The sequence below is a fragment of the Babylonia areolata genome, chromosome 10 (genome assembly GCF_041734735.1).
Source record: "Babylonia areolata isolate BAREFJ2019XMU chromosome 10, ASM4173473v1, whole genome shotgun sequence".
NCBI classification, from domain to species: Eukaryota; Metazoa; Mollusca; class Gastropoda; order Neogastropoda; family Buccinidae; genus Babylonia; species Babylonia areolata.
In genome coordinates, this window is record NC_134885.1 from 2,280,667 (window position 1) to 2,299,173 (window position 18,507).

The window sequence follows — 18,507 nt, forward strand, 5'->3', positions numbered from 1 at the left end:
CTCGGGGATGGTGTAGCACAGGTCCAGCAGGGGCAGCAACTCCAGCAGGTCGGTCAGCGTGTCCTGGGACATGCCCTCGTGGAACCAGAGGCAGTTGAGGAGGGGCCTGGACAGCTGGCCGTACTGCAGGAAGAGGTCCCTGCTGACATTGAAGCCCTCCTCCGTCAGGTGTCCCTTGCTGTAGAACACCTTGTTGTCGGGGAACTGGAGGTAGTGGTGCACGTCGTGGCGGTACAGGCAGGACAGGAGGTCCACCAGGACCCGGGGCCTGTGGAACACGATCTCCGACAGACCGTTGATACTCTCGTACCACAGCACCTCCCCCGTGTCGCAGTAGTACTGCACGCACTCCTTCAGCTCGTCGTCATGGATACCAAAGAGTGCTGCTGTCTGCTCCACGTGGTCCCACAGCAGGTAGTACCCGCTCTGCAGTTTGAGGTTGGCCCGCAGGCGGTTCCAGTGCTGGGGCACCTTGCGCTGTGCGTGGGGGAAGAGGGAGCGGTCGATGGCCAGGTGCTCCAGGTCACTGACCAGCTCCCTGACCCCCTCCAGACTGTCCGTGGCGCTGACTGACGACACCTTAGGCAGCACGCGCAGCGGACATGCCAGGATGTCGTTCAGCCGGTCCTTCCTGGCCTGCAGCATCTGTTGGATGGAGGCCTGGGCGTCGCTCAGCTCTTCCTTCCCCTCCGTGGACTTGCCGAACTTGGTGAGGTCCTCCTCAAGGACCTCCAGCTCCGCCTGCAGCTTCCGGCGGTGCTCCTGTAGGTGGCGCTTCACCAGCTGGCAGACGACGTCGCAGTGGTTGGGAACGTCCTCGCCCTCGTCGTGCTCTAGCGTGTCGCACTTGGTGCCCACCAGCTTCACCACCACCCCGGGGCTGAAGGCTGTCAGCATCTGCAGCCAGCGCCCGATCACCTCCTGGTAGTTCTCCTCCCGGAAGGTGTTAGCATCGTAGACGATCATGGCCAGTGCCTTTCTGTCCAGGAAGAGGTGGTGCATCATGCGATAGGCGTCATCGCCGCCAAAGTCGTGCAGCATGAAGGCCACGTTGTTCTCCGTCTTGCATGGCGTCTGCTCCATCAGCCGCGTGCGGTCGGCCATGGCGGCGGTGAGGGAGGACTTGCCCTGGGCCAGAACCCGCACCAGGCTGGTCTTGCCGGCCTGTGAGTTGCCCAGCACCAGGATCTTCTGCCGCTGCAGGTTCTCCGTCTTGATGATGAGCAGCTTCTTCAGGTAGCTGTAGATGTTCTCGGGCTTCTCCGTGCGCCACACCTCGGGGGGCGGCTGCTCCAGTGGGTTCTGGTACAGCCACAGGCCGTGCTTGGTCAGCTTGCGGAACCCGTGGGCCTCCTTCAGGTTGACCAGCTTGTACAGCTTCAGAGGCAGCACACGGATGGAGTTCTTGGTCACGTCTAGGGTCTCCAGGTTCGTCAGCTCACAGATCTCGTCGGGCAGCGACTGCAGGTCGTTGTCCTCCAGGATGAGGGTTCTCAGCTCCTTGAGGCCTCGGATCTCGGAGGGGAGGCGGCGGATCCTGTTCTTGGCCATGTTGAGCTCCACCAGGCTCTCCAGGTGGCCCAGCGTGGGGGGCACACGTTCGAAGCTGTTGTTGTTGAGGCGCAGCACCTTGAGGCTGCGGAGGCGGCCGATGTCCTCGGGGAGAGTCATCAGGAGGTTGAAGGACATGTCCAACACCTGTGGGCACACACACACGCACACACACACACACACACACACACACACACACATATATTAGGCAAAGTTCCTCCAGGTTTTCTTAAAGACACAGTCAAACTCAGGTGTGGGGGGATGGAAAAACAGTGTTTCGTTTAAAAAAAAAAAAGAAAAAAAAGAAAAGAAATCAAAACAATAAAGAATTGTTTCCAGAGGACATGTATCTAATGTAACAAGGGACGTCACAGAAATCATCAGCTTTTCATCCATTTTTGTTTTTCTTTCTTCATTGATGTTCAACCATTCACTCAAAGTTTGGCTCTTCCATTTCTCATATGTCTTACATAATAGAAATGATGACGTGTGAAAGTTGTTTTCTTTTACATAGATTTTTTTTTTTTTATTTTTAACAGAATCCCCTGCACAAGGTGTTTTACCTGCAGGTAGCGCAGGTTGTAGATGGTGGGCGGGATGGTGTGCAGGAAGTTGCGGCACAGGTAGAACTCTTTCAGGCTGATGGTGTAGACGTCCGGCAGGTTGTTGAGCTTGGTGCTCTCCAGGTCCAGCACCTCGAGGGCCGGCAGTTCGAACACCACCACGGGGATGTGCTCCGAGTTGATCTGCCGCTTGCGCAAGAGGTTCTCCATGTAGGGGTCGACCACCCCGCAGAAACTGCGGTAGTTGAGGGCCAGCACCCGCAGCTTGGGCATCTCGGGCAGCGTGTCTGGCAGCGTCTCGATGCTGTTGCCCCACAGCAACACCTGCAGGGAGGAAGGGAGGGAGGTGGCGTGGTGGTTAGGACGCTTGTCTGAGGGAGGTGGCGCGGTGGTTAGGATGCTTGTCTGAGGGAGGTGGGAGAATGGTTAGGATGCTTGTCTGAGGGAGGTGGGAGAATGGTTAGGATGCTTGTCTGAGGGAGGTGGGAGAATGGTTAGGAGGTTTGTCTGAGGGAGGTGGGAGAATGGTTAGGAGGTTTGTCTGAGGAAGGTGGGAGAATGGTTAGGATGCTTGTCTGAGGGAGGTGGGAGAATGGTTAGGAGGTTTGTCTGAGGGAGGTGGGAGAATGGTTAGGAGGTTTGTCTGAGGGAGGTGGGAGAATGGTTAGGAGGTTTGTCTGAGGGAGGTGGGAGAATGGTTAGGAGGTTTGTCTGAGGGAGGTGGTGTGTATCTGAGGAAAGTGACAGAGTGGTTAAGATACTTATCTGAGGAAGATGCCAAAGTTGCTGTCACAGTTGACGTTCAGTAACGTGTCACAAACCTAAGAGAGGTTGGAATATGTGGTCCTTGAGATTAAATGACGTTTCAGAAGAGATTTTTAAAGAAAAGAAGAATGCTGGTATTTCATAGATGAACCATTAGAATCTGAACACTAGAGAAATTGAACCGAAGCAGCATCTCCTCAGCCTTGCAGATGTGGGTGCAGCGCATACATGGATTTGTCAGAAACTGAGTGAGGCCTCCGTGGGAAACTGAAACAAAAGCCTAGGAAGCGAGAGAATCTGAGCGCACTGGTTCGAATACCACAGTCTCCAGTATTTTTTTCCCCCTTCACAAGACCTGGAGTAGTGGTCTGGATGCTAGTCATTCAGATGAGATGATAAACTGAGATCCCATGTGCAGCATGAACTTTGCACACGTAAAAGAACCCACGGCAACAAAAGGTTTGTCCCCGGCAAAATTCTGTAGGAAAATCCACTTCAACAGGAAAACAAAAACATTGCAGGCAAAAAAAAAAATAACGAAAAGAAATAAGTGGTGCTCTCAGTGTAGCGACACGCTGTCCTTGGGGAGAGCAGCCTGAATTTCACACAGAGAAATCTGTTGCGACAAAAAAGAGTAAAATAATACAACACAACACAACACAATACAACACAATACACAACACAATACAACACAATACACAACACAATACAATACAACACAACACAATACACAACACAGTACAATACAATACAACACAATACACAACACAACACAACACAACACAACACAACACAATACACAACACAACACAACACAACACAACACAACACACCACACACCTCCTCCAGCTCCTGGCAGTATGCGATCTCCGGGGGCAGGGAGGTGATGTTGGTCTGCTGCAGGTTGAGCCTGCGGAGCTCCACCAGCTGCCCCACCTCGGGCGGCAGGATGTTGATCTTGTTACGGCTCAGGTCCAGGGCCCGCAGTTGTGTGAGGCGCCAGATGGTGGGCGGCACGTAGGGCAGGTTGCACTCCGAGATCTTCAGCTCCTCCAGGTCCGTCAGGGACTCCAGCTCCTGGGGCAGGCCCGAGAAGTCCTGGGGGGGGGCAGTGGGTGTGTAGTGCATTACAGTATAACAGGGCAATATGGTGCAGTGCAGTACAGTACAGTGCAGTAGAGTACAGTACGATTGCACAGATTCAGTGCAATACAATGCAATACAATGCAATACAATGCAGTGTGATTCAGTGCAATACAGTGCAGTGCCATAAAATGCAACATAGTACAATACAGTACACAGAAATACAGCATGATGCAGTGCGGTACATTACAAAGCAACAACAGTACAGTAGACAGTGCAAGACAGTGCGCTACAACAGGACAATACGATGCACTACAACAGGACAATACAATGCACTGCAACAGTACAGTACAATGCACTACAAAAGGACAATATGATGCACTACAAAAGGACAATGCAGTGCACTACAACAGGACAACAGGACAATATGATGCACTACAACAGGACAGTATGATGCACTACAACAGGACAATATGATGCACTACAACAGGACAATACGCTGTACTACAACCGGACAATATGATGCACTACAACAGGACAATATGATGCACTACAACAGGACAATATGATGCACTACAACAGGACAATACGCTGTACTACAACAGGACAATACACTGTACTACAACAGGACAATATGATGCACTACAACAGGACAATATGATGCACTACAACCGGACAATATGATGCACTACAACAGGACAATATGATGCACTACAACAGGACAATACACTGTACTACAACCGGACAATATGATGCACTACAACAGGACAATATGATGCACTACAACAGGACAATACACTGTACTACAACAGGACAATATGATGCACTACAACAGGACAATACGATGCACTACAACAGGACAATATGATGCACTACAACAGGACAATATGATGCACTACAAAAGGATAATACACTGTAACAGGACGACATGACACTACAACAGGACAATATGATGCACTACAACAGGACAATATGATGCACTACAACAGGACAATATGATGCACTACAAAAGGATAATACACTGTACTACAACAGGACAATATGATGCACTACAACAGGACAATATGATGCACTACAACAGGACAATATGATGCACTACAACAGGACAATACAATGCACTACAAAAGGATAATACACTGTAACAGGACGACATGATGCACTACAACAGGACAATATGATGCACTACAACAGGACAATACGATGCACTACAACAGGACAATACGATGCACTACAACAGGACAACAGGACAATACGATGCACTACAACAGGACAATACAATGCACTACAACAGGACAATATGATGCACTACAACAGGACAACAGGACAATACGATGCACTACAACAGGACAATACAATGCACTACAGTACAATACATTGGAATACAACACAACACAATACAGTACAATACAATGCAACACAACACAAAACATTGCAACACAGTACACCACACCACACCACACCACACTACAATACAATACACTACAATACAATACATTACATTACATTACAATACAATACAATACAGTACAATACAACAACACAACACAACACCACCCAGGGAGGTATGGCCGTCACTGACCCCGGGATGAGTGCAGCGGATGCCGTTGCGGCTGATGTCCAGCCTGATGAGTGACTTCATGCGCCTGACCTCCATGGGCAGAGACCTCAGGTTGTTGGAGGCCAGGATCAGCACTCCCACGTCCTTCGCTGTAGCACACAGAGCACCGTTGTGATGTGTCTGTCATGGATGGATTGCTGTTAGAAATACTGGTGATGGTGATAACCGTGCTCCCACCTACCAACCACCCCAGAAAACAGAGTATGACTGCCTACATGGATGAATTGCTGTATAAAATACTGATGATAACCCACCCCCTGGCCCCTCCATCGCATTCACGTTCTTCGCTGTCACACACACACACACCACCGTGTTGATGTGTTAGTCGTGGACGGATTGCTGTTAGAAATACTGATGATTACCCACCACCTGCCCCCTCCCTTGCGCCCACATTCTTCGCTGTCACACACCCACACACCACCGTGTTGATGTGTTAGTCGTGGACGGATTGCTGTTAGAAATACTGATGGTAACCCACCCCACCAAACCCCTCCCTCGCACTCACGTTCTTCGCTGTCACACACACACACAACACCGTGTTGATGTGTTAGTCGTGGACGGATAGCTGTTAGAAATACTGATGGTAACCCACCCCACCAAACCCCTCCCTTGCGCCCATGTTCTTCGCTGTCACACACACACACACCACCGTGTTGATGTGTTAGTCGTGGACGGATTGCTGTTAGAAATACTGATGATTACCCACCACCTGCCCCCTCCCTCGCACTCACGTTCTTCGCTGTCACACACACACAGCACCGTGTTGATGTGTTAGTCGTGGACGGATTGTTCTTTGAAATACTGATGATTACCCACCACCTGCCCCCTCCCTTGTACCTCCCCAAAAAACAGTATGACTGCCTACATAGCGGGGGTTATGACTGTCATACATGTAAAAGCCCATACATTTAAAGGAGTCCATACATGGGAGTCGCAGCCCAGGAATGAAGAAGAGGAAGATGATCGTATTGATGATGAATGGAACTTGCATTGCATAATTCTTTCAGAGTTTTGATTCGATGCGTTAGCGCTCGCTCCTTTCACACGCAGACATGCCTCAAAATGACTTGCCGCACTCAGTCATACACACATGCACTGATGAACAGAAAACAGCATGAATTAACAGGGGAGAAAAGAAAAAATCACAAAACCCCCTCACAGAACAGATGATAATAATAATAATAATAATAATGGTATTTATATAGTGCTGAATCTTGTGCAGAGACAAATCAAAGTGCTTTCGCACCAGTCATTCACACGCATGCATAACTCTAAAACTGTAAAAACTAAAGACAAGGAAGAGGCTGGCAAGGGAGGCTATTTTGGGAAGAGGTGGGTTTTAAGGCCAAACTTGAAAGAGCTGAGTGTGGAGACTTGACGAAGCAAAAGAGGAAGTTCATTCCAATTGCAAGGTCCAGAGAGAGAGAAAGAATGGCGGCCAACAGTTGAGTGTTTGAATCTGGGTATGCGTAAACAGAGTGGATCCGAAGCCGATCGTAGTGAGCGAGATGGAGTGTAGAGGTGAAGGCAGCCGCAGAGATAGGAAGGGGCAGTTTTGTGAATACATCTATAACATAGAGTGCTGATCTTGTACTTTATTCGGTGTGAGACAGGGAGCCAGTGGAGATGTTGCAAAAGAGGAGTGATGTGCTCAGATCTTTTCTTTCTGAGGACGAGATGAGCGTTTTATCTGTGGTTTGAACAGAGGGAGTGTTGGTTGATGCCAAAGACCAACAGGCAGCCAAATCCAGAGAGTGAGAGCACAAAGACTAAAACTGCAGTTGCTGTAAGACTGAGAGCTGAAAAACTAAAATCGTGGTTGCTGCAAGACTAGGTTCATTTCAGGTACAGGTGAAGACGTAGAAGCTGTGATGGTGATGGTGTGGGAAGTAGAAGCTGTGATGGTGTGTGGGAAGTAGAAGCTGTGATGGTGTGGGAAGTAGAAGCTGTGATGGTGTGTGGGAAGTAGAAGCTGTGTGGGAAGTAGAAGCTGTGATGGTGTGGGAAGTAGAAGCTGTGATGGTGTGGGAAGTAGAAGCTGTGATGGTGTGGGAAGTAGAAGCTGTGATGGTGTGTGGGAAGTAGAAGCTGTGATGGTGTGGGAAGTAGAAGCTGTGATGGTGTGGGAAGTAGAAGCTGTGATGGTGTGGGAAGTAGAAGCTGTGATGGTGTGGGAAGTAGAAGCTGTGATGATGTGGGAAGTAGAAGCTGTGATGGTGTGGGAAGTAGAAGCTGTGATGGTGTGTGGGAAGTAGAAGCTGTGATGATGTGGGAAGTAGAAGCTGTGATGATGTGGGAAGTAGAAGCTGTGATGGTGTGTGGGAAGTAGAAGCTGTGTGGGAAGTAGAAGCTGTGATGGTGTGGGAAGTAGAAGCTGTGATGGTGTGGGAAGTAGAAGCTGTGATGGTGTGTGGGAAGTAGAAGCTGTGTGGGAAGTAGAAGCTGTGATGGTGTGGGAAGTAGAAGCTGTGATGGTGTGTGGGAAGTAGAAGCTGTGTGGGAAGTAGAAGCTGTGATGATGTGGGAAGTAGAAGCTGTGATGGTGTGGGAAGTAGAAGCTGTGATGGTGTGTGGGAAGTAGAAGCTGTGATGGTGTGTGGGAAGTAGAAGCTGTGATGGTGTGTGGGAAGTAGAAGCTGTGTGGGAAGTAGAAGCTGTGATGGTGTGTGGGAAGCAGAAGCTGTGATGGTGTGTGGGAAGTAGAAGCTGTGATGATGTGGGAAGTAGAAGCTGTGATGGTGTGTGGGAAGTAGAAGCTGTGTGGGAAGTAGAAGCTGTGATGGTGTGTGGGAAGTAGAAGCTGTGTGGGAAGTAGAAGCTGTGATGGTGTGTGGGAAGCAGAAGCTGTGATGGTGTGTGGGAAGTAGAAGCTGTGTGGGAAGTAGAAGCTGTGATGGTGTGGGAAGTAGAAGCTGTGATGGTGTGTGGGAAGTAGAAGCTGTGATGGTGTGTGGGAAGTAGAAGCTGTGATGGTGTGTGGGAAGCAGAAGCTGTGATGGTGTGTGGGAAGTAGAAGCTGTGTGGGAAGTAGAAGCTGTGATGGTGTGTGGGAAGTAGAAGCTGTGATGGTGTGTGGGAAGCAGAAGCTGTGTGGGAAGTAGAAGCTGTGATGGTGTGTGGGAAGTAGAAGCTGTGTGGGAAGTAGAAGCTGTGATGGTGTGTGGGAAGTAGAAGCTGTGATGGTGTGTGGGAAGTAGAAGCTGTGTGGGAAGTAGAAGCTGTGATGGTGTGGGAAGTAGAAGCTGTGATGGTGTGGGAAGTAGAAGCTGTGTGGGAAGTAGAAGCTGTGATGGTGTGGGAAGTAGAAGCTGTGATGGTGTGGGAAGTAGAAGCTGTGTGGGAAGTAGAAGCTGTGATGGTGTGGGCACTTACTGCTGAGCAGGGACGCGGGGATGACGGTCATTCCCTGACCGGAGTAGTCCACCACTTTCAGCCCCCTCTCCGTCAGCTCCGGAGTCTTGATCACCACGTTCTTCTTCTTCGACGCTGAGGCCGGCGCCGACTCATCCCCTGTTCCCGACGTGGGTGTCTTCCCTTTCCCCGACCCGGACCGTCGTCCCGGCGATGGGGATTTGTCTCCATGCCCCGGGGATTTCTTTCTCCCTGGGGAGGAGGATTTTCTGCCGCCCGGTGACGGGGTGGTCTTGGGTGAGGCGCTTTTCCGTTTGGGTGACGGCGACCGGCTTTTGTGTGGGGAGGGGGTCTTTCCAGGCATTTTGGAGCCTCGCTCTTCAATGAGGAACTGATTGAGACAGAAAACGTCACGTGTGTTACATATTATAGGAGTGTAGCAGGATGAGACAGAAAACGTCGCATGTGTGTTGCATATTATAGGAGTGTAACAGGATGAGACAAAATGTCACACATGTGTTGCATATTATAGGAGTGTAGCAGTATGAGACAGAAAATGTCACATGTGTGTTGCATATTATAAGAGTGTAACAGGGTGACACAGGAAACGTCACATGTGTTACATATTATAAGAGTGTAACAGGATCAAACACAAAACGTCTCATGTGTCATATATTTTAGGAGTGTAGCAGGATGAAAGAGAAAAAAATACATATATTGGCAGGAAGATGTGTTGCACATTCTAGGGGTGTAACTGGAGGATTTGTTACACATTACAGTTGTGTAACAGGATTAGTTATACTATGGGATATAATAGGATGTGTTACACATTACAGAGATGTAACGGGAGGGTGTCTCGCACATCATAGTGGTATAAGAGGAGGGAAACCTGTTCAGTGAAGAATGTTGTGTGTATCGGTCATCATTGGTGGGTGTTGATTGTAGATGTTGGTTTTAGGTGTTGAGAAGAAAGTAATTGATGTGGACATGAAGAATGAATTGGTAATGGTTATCATATCAGCTGTTGTTGACAGTCTGTCCAATGTGATTTCTCCACCATTTTAAAGTGGTGGTGTGTGTGCATGTAAGTATGTGTGTGTGTGTGTGTGTGTGTGTGTGTGTGTGTGTGTGTGTGTGTGTGAGTGTGTGTGTGTGTATGTGTGTATGTGCGTGTGTGTGTGTGTGTGTGTGTGTGTGTGCGTGTGTGTGTGTGTGTCGTCGTCTTCAGTTTAACGTCTTTCCACTTGAAGTGATATTGTGTGTGCGTGTTTGTGTGTGTTTGTGTGTGTGTGTGTGGGTATGTGTGTGTGTGTGTGTGTTGTGTGTGCAGAATGGTTGTCACTCATTCAACTTCAGTTTGTGTGAGTAGAATGATTTTACTGGAAACCAGTTCCAGATCATGTTGCCGTGAGGAAGCAAGTATTTCTGTAAATTTCTTCAGCAGGTTTTGTTCTGACGCAACACAGTTCATTAACAGCTTGTGTTTGCGTTTGTGTGCACACTTGTGTGTGCATGCATTCAGTTGTGTAGACGTGTGTGTCTGTGCTTGTGTCTGTGTTTGTGTATCACAGTGCAAACGGCTTGTGTAGTGTAAGTGTGTATTGTGTGTATTGCACACACACACACACACACACACACACACACACACACACACACACACACACACCACACCACACACACACACACACACTGTTTTGCAGTTTCACTGACAAGGATGTGAGCTAAACATTTAATGAGACAATAGAGTGAGAAAGAGTGAGTTTGAGAGAGAGAGAGAGAGAGAGAGATCAAGCATGTATTTGTGCATGCTTATTGTAAGTGTGTATTGTGTGTTGCACACACACACACACACACGCACGCACGCACACACACGCACACGCTGTGGCGTTGTTGCACAGGACATGAGAAGGCAGCAAGACAGGGTGGGGACAGATCAATGTCTGGCCCTACTGGACCTGTTTCACTGAGAAGATTTGAACCAAAACCTTTCTGCTTCACTCAGGTGTGTGCCCACCACCACCCGTTAGGATTTGAGTCATTTGAAATAAGCAGAGGAGTCCCAGTTCTTGTCAGTACAGCGCCTCTAAGGAGACTTTTGTAGCGTTTGGGTTTAGGATTCGGTCAGCTTTCATCATGGTTTTGTCCAAGAATTTCAGTGTTCCGTACTTGCCTTTTCAGGACAGTGGTCGCAGACAAGCTTCGTCCCCCCACCCCCACCCCCCACCCCTGAACCCCTCCAAAGTGTATATTGCTAAGGCAGCTGAGTGTGGAGCCCATTGTGCAAGTGCTGCTTACCATCAAATGCCCTGCCCCTCCCCACTCACCCCTACTGCCCCTCCCCCCGACCCCCCACCCCCACCCCCACCTCCAGTCTCCTCTCCACAGTTTAGGGAGCCTCATCACATTCTGAAATGACTGAGATGGCACTAAACTCGTGAACAATATGCATCAAGCCTCTGTAGAATAACTCTCTCTCTCTCTCTCTCTCTCTCTCTCTCTCTCTCTCTCTCTCTCTGTCTGTCTGTCTGATATATTTCCAGTGACAACATGATTAGTTGCATCCACTGTTGCTGATAGATTTCCATATATGCACTTCTTCACATTCATTGATTTTCAATGCAGCAGTATTAGTGGTTATTATTGTCACTGATAACTGGTAATTCAGGTAGATTTTCATATGTGCACATATTGTTGTTCACATGCATAGATTTTCAGTGACAGCACTATCAGTGGGACTGTCGCCACTGATAGATTTCCATATCTGCAGATAGTTGTTCACATGCATAGATTTTCATATGTGCACATATAATTGTTCATATATACAGATTTTTATAAGTGTACATTGTGGTTGTTGATATGTGTATATTTTCAATGACAGCACTGTTGCACTAACTCTCTGTGCCTGTCTCTCCCTCTCTCAGAATAAACTGAATCAGTCACTTTCTCTCTCTCTTTCTCTCTGTCTTTCTTTCTGTGATAGATTTCCACTGACAACACTGTTAGTGGTACTTACTGTCAGCAACAGACTTTCATACGTGCACATCACATGCATCGACTTTGATGGACGGCGCTGTTAGTGGTACTTACTGTCAGCAACAGACTTTCATACGTGCACATCACATGCATCGACTTTGATGGACGGCGCTGTTAGTGGTACTTACTGTCAGCAACAGACTTTTCATACGTGCACATCACATGCATAGACTTTGATGGACGGTGCTGTTAATGGTACTTACTGTCACCGATTTGGAACTGCGTCGACCTGAGGGTGTCCCAGGTTGACTTGGGGAGGTACCCAGGTTATTGCCGGGTGACTTTGCACCTCTCTTCATTGTGGTGGCTTGGGTCAGCTACTCACTTTCACACAGCCACACTTAACACTCTCCATACAAACGGCGAAAGGGACGACGTTAACAGCGTTTCATCCCAATTACCATCATCAAAATATTGCAAGCGGAAGGCTCTTATACTGAAGAGGTGAACGTTGACAAAGAATACCACAATTCTGACGACGGAAGCTAAAGGTTGGGTCATTGAGACACCCACTGGACATCCGAGGGGTCTGTGTAGAGGAGAAGAGAGGACTGGCCGTACTGAGTGAGTTAACGGCTCTTATTACACTCCTGCCCTGGATTCGTTTAGAGTGGGTGTGACAGTTGATGTCATGTCATCAGTTACATTTTGTTCAGAAAGAAAAAAAGAATTGGTCAGTCAAAACCCACCAAGTTTTAGCAGTATTTAGGCTGAATATAACTTTCGGATACAAAAAAGAATAGTTTCTTTGGTTGTTTTTGTTTGTTTGTTTGTCTTGCTACAGAGACTTGGCTTTCTTTGTTTTGTTTTCTGCAACTTTGGCACAATTTGTTGAAGTTTGCACAAGCAGTGTATTTCACTGACGCTTCAGTGGGTGAATCAGTTCCGCCCTGGTCAGTTAGGTCCCTTGGTGACTGCCCCAAACTGATCACACAGCCCTGGTGCCAGAGACCAGAAACAACCACCTAAATCACAGCAGTTCCACAATTTTCACTTTCTGTCTTAGTCTTTTTTTTTCTTCCTCTCCTTTTATATTCTTTTTTTTTTTTAAAGCAGCAAAAAAGCACAAAAAAAAGCTTGTCACTATATAGAATTGTTTTTTTTTTTTTTTTTTTGGTTCAAAGATATTTTTGTTGAGCAAATGATGGTTTTTTTGTGTTTTGTTTTTGTTTTTTGTTTTAAACAGTTGTAAGATTTTCACAAGCACAGAAAATCCAACACATATCTATTTATTTTTGCCCCTCGTTTTGTTTGTTCATTTATTTCTTCATTTTAAAAAAAAAGAAATTCTAGGGATGTTTTATTTAAAAAAAAAAAAAAAAAAAAAAAAGCTTTCACAAAGCAAGCCAACTGAATTGATTTTAAACCATTGACAGAACCCCATTCACAAGCACCAGAATCATCCAACATTGCCGCTGTACAGCACTGCAACTGCAAGCCGGAGTAGGTGACAGACCAAGAAACAGTGCAGCGTAATGTAAGCGCTCAAGGTGTGAGCTGCAGTTTGTCACCCGGGTGCCAGTGGGGGGGACCTGAGAGCACTGCCCCATCCCCTCGCTTTGTGAAGGCTGGTAGTGAGGTTGTGGGCTGTTAACATGCACAGTATGTAAAGTAAGGTCTGTGTTCTGTGTGGCCTGGCTGAAAGGTCTCATACACACACACACACACACACACTGGTCGTATTGATTTTGCAGGTTTGTGACCGTCGCCTGCATGAAACTGAAATTATAATCTGCCTTCCTAGGGACAGGGGTACCCCTTTGTAAAGAGAGGAAGGGGAGGTGTGTGTTTGTGTTGGGGTGTGTGTGTGTGTGTGTTGGGGTTTGTGTGTGTGTGTGTGTGTGTGTGTGTGTGTGTGTGTGTTGCGGTTTGTGTGTATGTGTGTGTTGGGGTTTGCGTGTGTGTGTGTGTGTGTTGGGGTTTGTGTGTGTGTGTGTTGGGGTTTGTGTGTGTGTGTGTGTGTGTGTGTGTTGGGGTTTGTGTGTGTGTGTGTGTGTGTTGGGTTGTGTGTGTGTGTGTTGGGGTTTGTGTGTGTGTGTGTGTGTGTTGGGGTTTGTGTGTGTGTGTGTGTGTGTGTGTGTGTGTGTGTGTTGTTATTGTTGCTGTTGTTCATTGATCAGCCTTTTCACCAAGAATGATACATTTTTAAAAAAAGTATGCTTGTGTTTGTGGGTTGCCTCTTTACAATTTTCTGATTTTTTTCTGTTTGTTTATTTATTTTATTTTATTTATTTCATTTTTGAATTGTGAGAAACAGAGAGAGAGGGGGGGGGGGGGGGGAGGGGCGGAGAGAGAGTGGGAGAGAGAGATTTAGAGAGAGAAACAGAGAGAGTGGGAGAGAGAGAAACAGAGAGAGAGAGGGGGAGAGAGAGATTTAGAGAACGAACGAATGAACGAAATTGTTTTAATGAACTTTGGCCATGGACCACAATTCAAAACCAGGGGACTGGGGGTGGGCATGGGAAGGGGTATTATAACACTTGAACAGATGACACAATATCATAATATTCATGGACTTGACATTAATTCTACTTAATTAGGTCTGAGTATATGATTTCTCCTTTTGATCGCATGGAAAATAAATTTTGATACATGGAAATTTCTCTGCTTGTTGTTTGATCGGAGAAGTGAACTAAGAGACATGTTTAAACAGTCTTGAAGAAATTTTGTCCGTAAATCATTATATACAGAACAAACAAACAACAAATGGTATTCATCTTCTAGTTCACCTTGGCAAAAAGGACAATGCTTTAAAACATTCTCAGTGTACCTATTAACATTGTTATTTAAAGGAAGCACATTAAATCGGGCCTGAGACAACGCCACTCTGAAACAATATTCATCAGCATTTGTTATGTATTTTTCTTTTTCAAATACAACTTTGAATGATCTGTAGCATGAATATCTGTCTCTATCACTAATAGTACCCGACCATTCTTGAATGAAGATATCTATAAGTCTTTGCTTGAAAGTAATAAGAAATCCTTTCACATCACCAACACCCTGTTGCAACCACACAAAATTAAAACCTGTTGTACATAATATTTCTCTAACTTGAGAAGCCCAAAACTGTTTTCCATTTAGAGAGAAAAACAGAGAGGGGGGGAGAGAGAGATTTAGAGAGAGAAACAGAGAGAGGGGGGGGAGAGAGAGAAATGGAGAGAGAGAAAGAGAGAGAGAGGGGGGGAGAGAGATTTAGAGAGAGAAACAGAGAAATGGAGAGAGGGGGAGAGAGAAACAGAGAGATTTAGAGAGAGAAGCAGATTTAGAGAGAGAAACAGAAACAGAGATTTAGAGAGAGAAACAGAGAAATTTAGAGAGAGAAGCAGATTTAGAGAGAGAAACAGAGAGAGAAACAGAGATTTAGAGAGAGAAACAGAGAAATTTAGAGAGAGTAACAGAGAGAGTTAGAGAAACAGAGATTTAGAGAGAGAAACAGAGAGAGTTAGAGAGAGAAACAGAGTTAGAGAGAGAAACAGAGAGAGGGAGAGAGAAACAGAGAGAGGGAGAGAGAAACAGAGAGAGAGAAACAGAGAGAGGCAGAGAGAAACAGAGAGAGGAGAGAGAAACAGAGAGAGGGAGAGAGAAACAGAGAGAGGGAGAGAGAAACAGAGAGAGGGAGAGAGAGAAACAGAGAGAGGGAGAGAGAAACAGAGAGAGGGAGAGAGGAAACAGAGAGAGGGAGAGAGAAACAGAGAGAGGGAGAGAGAACAGAGAGAGGGAGAGAGAAACAGAGAGAGGCAGAGAGGGAAGGAGGCAGGGGTGAAAACTGAAAAAGTTTTCCAGCAGGTTTGTTTCTTTTGTGTGTGTGTGTGTGTGCGGGGCCTCAAACCACCTGTTTTTTTTCCACCATCAGTTGTGGGGGCATGTTCATACATAGTATCTGGTTCCTTTTCCTTTCTTGTTCTGTCTGAAGTTAACCCTTTCACCGCCAAGCTCGCATTTATGCACAGGCGTGGTAGAGGACCCATGTCACTGAAAGGTGACCATTCATTGGTCTGTTATCCATGAACCTACTGCTCTTAATGATCTATACATCGCAGGGGGGAATCCCCAGCTATTCTTGTCCACTGTCTTTTCTGTGTTTGTACCACAAGGAAATTTTGTACTGTAAATTGACTGGCGGTGAAAGGGTTAAAGAGAAGCTGTGAGGGAGTGATGGTGATGTGGGAGCCGTGGTCTGTGTCATTGCTGGAGTTGTTCACAGGGACTTGTGTGTTGTGGACCTTGCTTTGTTGGGAAATGCCCATGTGTGTGTGTGTGCGCGTGTGAATGTGTGTGTGTGAGTTTTGTGTGTATGTATGTGTGTGCATGTATGTGCGTGTGTGAGTTTTGTGTGTGTATGTGTGTGCATGTATGTGTGTGTGGTTTTTTTTGTGTTTTTTTTGTGTGTGTGTGTGTGTCTGTGTGTGTGTGCAAGCATGCATGTCTTCAGCTGGCTAAAGATAATGTATTAAATAAATCAAGTGTACATAAATATTGTAATTCACTTGAATACCATCAGTTTAGCGTGGAACATCAATGTTTAGGAGTCTAATTGCTTTAGAACATTAAAACCATCTGGAGTCCGTCTCTTTCTCTCTCTCTCACTTTGTCTTGTGCGTGATGAGACGTGTACGTACGCAATGCTCTTTTATGATAACTGATAAAGACTTTTTTCCACACACACACACTCTCCCTCCCCCCTCTCTCTCTCCTCTCTCTCTCTCTCTCTCTTTCAAATGGAAAAAGTATACATAGAAAGTGTAGGTTGTAAAACAAAGACTCGACTTTTGATAAGAAGAGAAGACACTTCTTATCTAAAATGGGTCATGTTTTAAAATCAGCAGTTTTTATAAACTTTCTCCATTTGTAATATTTACAGATGCAGCAGTCCTCTTTCATTTTATCGTCGTGCTTTTATACACACCTTCCTTTTTTTCTTTTTTTGTTTTGGTAAACAAAAAAAGACTTGCCCCACCCCTCACCTCCCCAGGCGTACATACCTGTGGACAGGTCAGCATGAAAGCCAACACCTGTCCACCCTGCTCAGCCCTATCACCTTACACAGGGGTAGCCTGGTCCAAGCCCAGGGTCTTGGGGCTACAAGAAAGCCATCGTTTATTGATATTGTGTCAGTGGAGCCGCTAAAACGTTTATCCCCACCTACAGTCACCTGTGTTTACCTTGCAGTTGCCCCGTCAGTCTTTACACAGACCCCAAGTCTCCTTTCTCGCTTGTTCCGTCTGCCACCGTCATGCCCGCCGTTGTATGGTCAACTGTTGGGGGTGAAAGTGGAGTTTGTATGCACTGACTGAAGTAAAGATTCCGGTTTATGGTGCAGATGAATAGGTTGAAATCACTTGTGGAAGTTATTTACCTCTCTCTCTGTGCTGCCACCATCATGCCCACCGTTGTATGGTAAACTTTTGGGGGTGAAAGGTGAAGTTTGTATGCACTAAGCGAAACATTCTGATGGAAAGAATAGTTAAGCAGAGACCCAGGCTTTGACACACAAGTGACAGACAGACCTGGAGGAATCTGGTGAACAGTTGTTGTGGGCGGCACTCCAGTGACGCTTCACACAGCTGAGGAAGAATAAAGGAAAAGGAAGATGCAGATGAATAAATTAAGGCCAGACACAGTAGTACAAAAACGTATGAAATAAACCTGAAGTTTATGGCCTTCTGTGACATGGTATGCAAAGATATTGGACTAAACATGTCTAAAAAGGTCATTTTTCTGCAATATGTCCTGACGGTTTCCATGGAAACGAATCCAAAATGGCCGACAAACAAAAAAATTAAAAGCTTAAAACTTCGGTACCTTTATAGATATGTTATTTCTGTTTGTTTTATTTGATTTATTTGTATTTGTTCTTTATTATAGTGCAGTGGTATTTTGGAATTTGAATAAATACATTTATTATTATTTTTGTTGTTGAAATGAGTATAAATTCCTTGACATCTTTTTTTCAAATGAGTGTATTTTCATTCTTTTACTAGTACTATACAAACCACAGCACTATAATAAGGGTGAATACATAAAGAAAGAAAGTACTAAGTTTGAACATGCTATCTTTTAAAGTTTTTTAGCATTAGCATTTTGAAAAAATGGACAAAACACAAAACTGAGAAAACAGGAAAAGAAAGAGATGTGCTTGTACTCACAAGAAATCACACATGTTGATGCTGTTTAAAGCTTTATTTAACTAAATATAGTACCCACGTGAAACGGACTATAAAGATTTGATGTTGATGAAGCAAATTATGTGTAAAAACGAAAATCACAAAAAATCATGATTTGGGTCAAAATTTCACTACTGTGTGCGGCCTTAAAATCACTCCTGGAACAAGTGGCAGTGAATTCCCTGCCCTGTCCCTGCCTCCCCCTTGACACCAGCCACTGGTATGGTAAACTGTTGCGAGGCGAAAATTGACAAAGTTGGTTCACTGTGATTGAAATTATGATTATGGTTCAAGGAATAGTGTTACAGAGTTATCACATGTGGACGCAGGGTGTCAATAGTTTAGTTCACACGTGAAGGGTGGAGGAGGCAGCGGG

At 46.1% G+C, this 18,507-nt stretch overlaps 2 protein-coding genes across 3 annotated transcripts in view; one reads left to right on the forward strand and one right to left on the reverse strand.

Annotated features, from left to right (window-relative positions):
- LOC143286705 (lipase maturation factor 2-like) overlaps positions 1-18,507 on the forward strand; it is an 85,910-nt gene that overhangs the window by 25,359 nt on the left and 42,044 nt on the right. The window lies entirely within an intron of this gene.
- Positions 1-18,507, reverse strand: part of LOC143286704 (malignant fibrous histiocytoma-amplified sequence 1 homolog) — a 29,120-nt gene that overhangs the window by 2,868 nt on the left and 7,745 nt on the right. The window contains 5 exon segments of the mRNA XM_076594379.1: positions 1-1,698; positions 2,115-2,438; positions 3,720-3,977; positions 5,542-5,669; positions 8,953-9,322. Coding sequence (XP_076450494.1) covers positions 1-1,698; positions 2,115-2,438; positions 3,720-3,977; positions 5,542-5,669; positions 8,953-9,295 — 2,751 coding nt within the window. The 5' untranslated portion in view covers positions 9,296-9,322.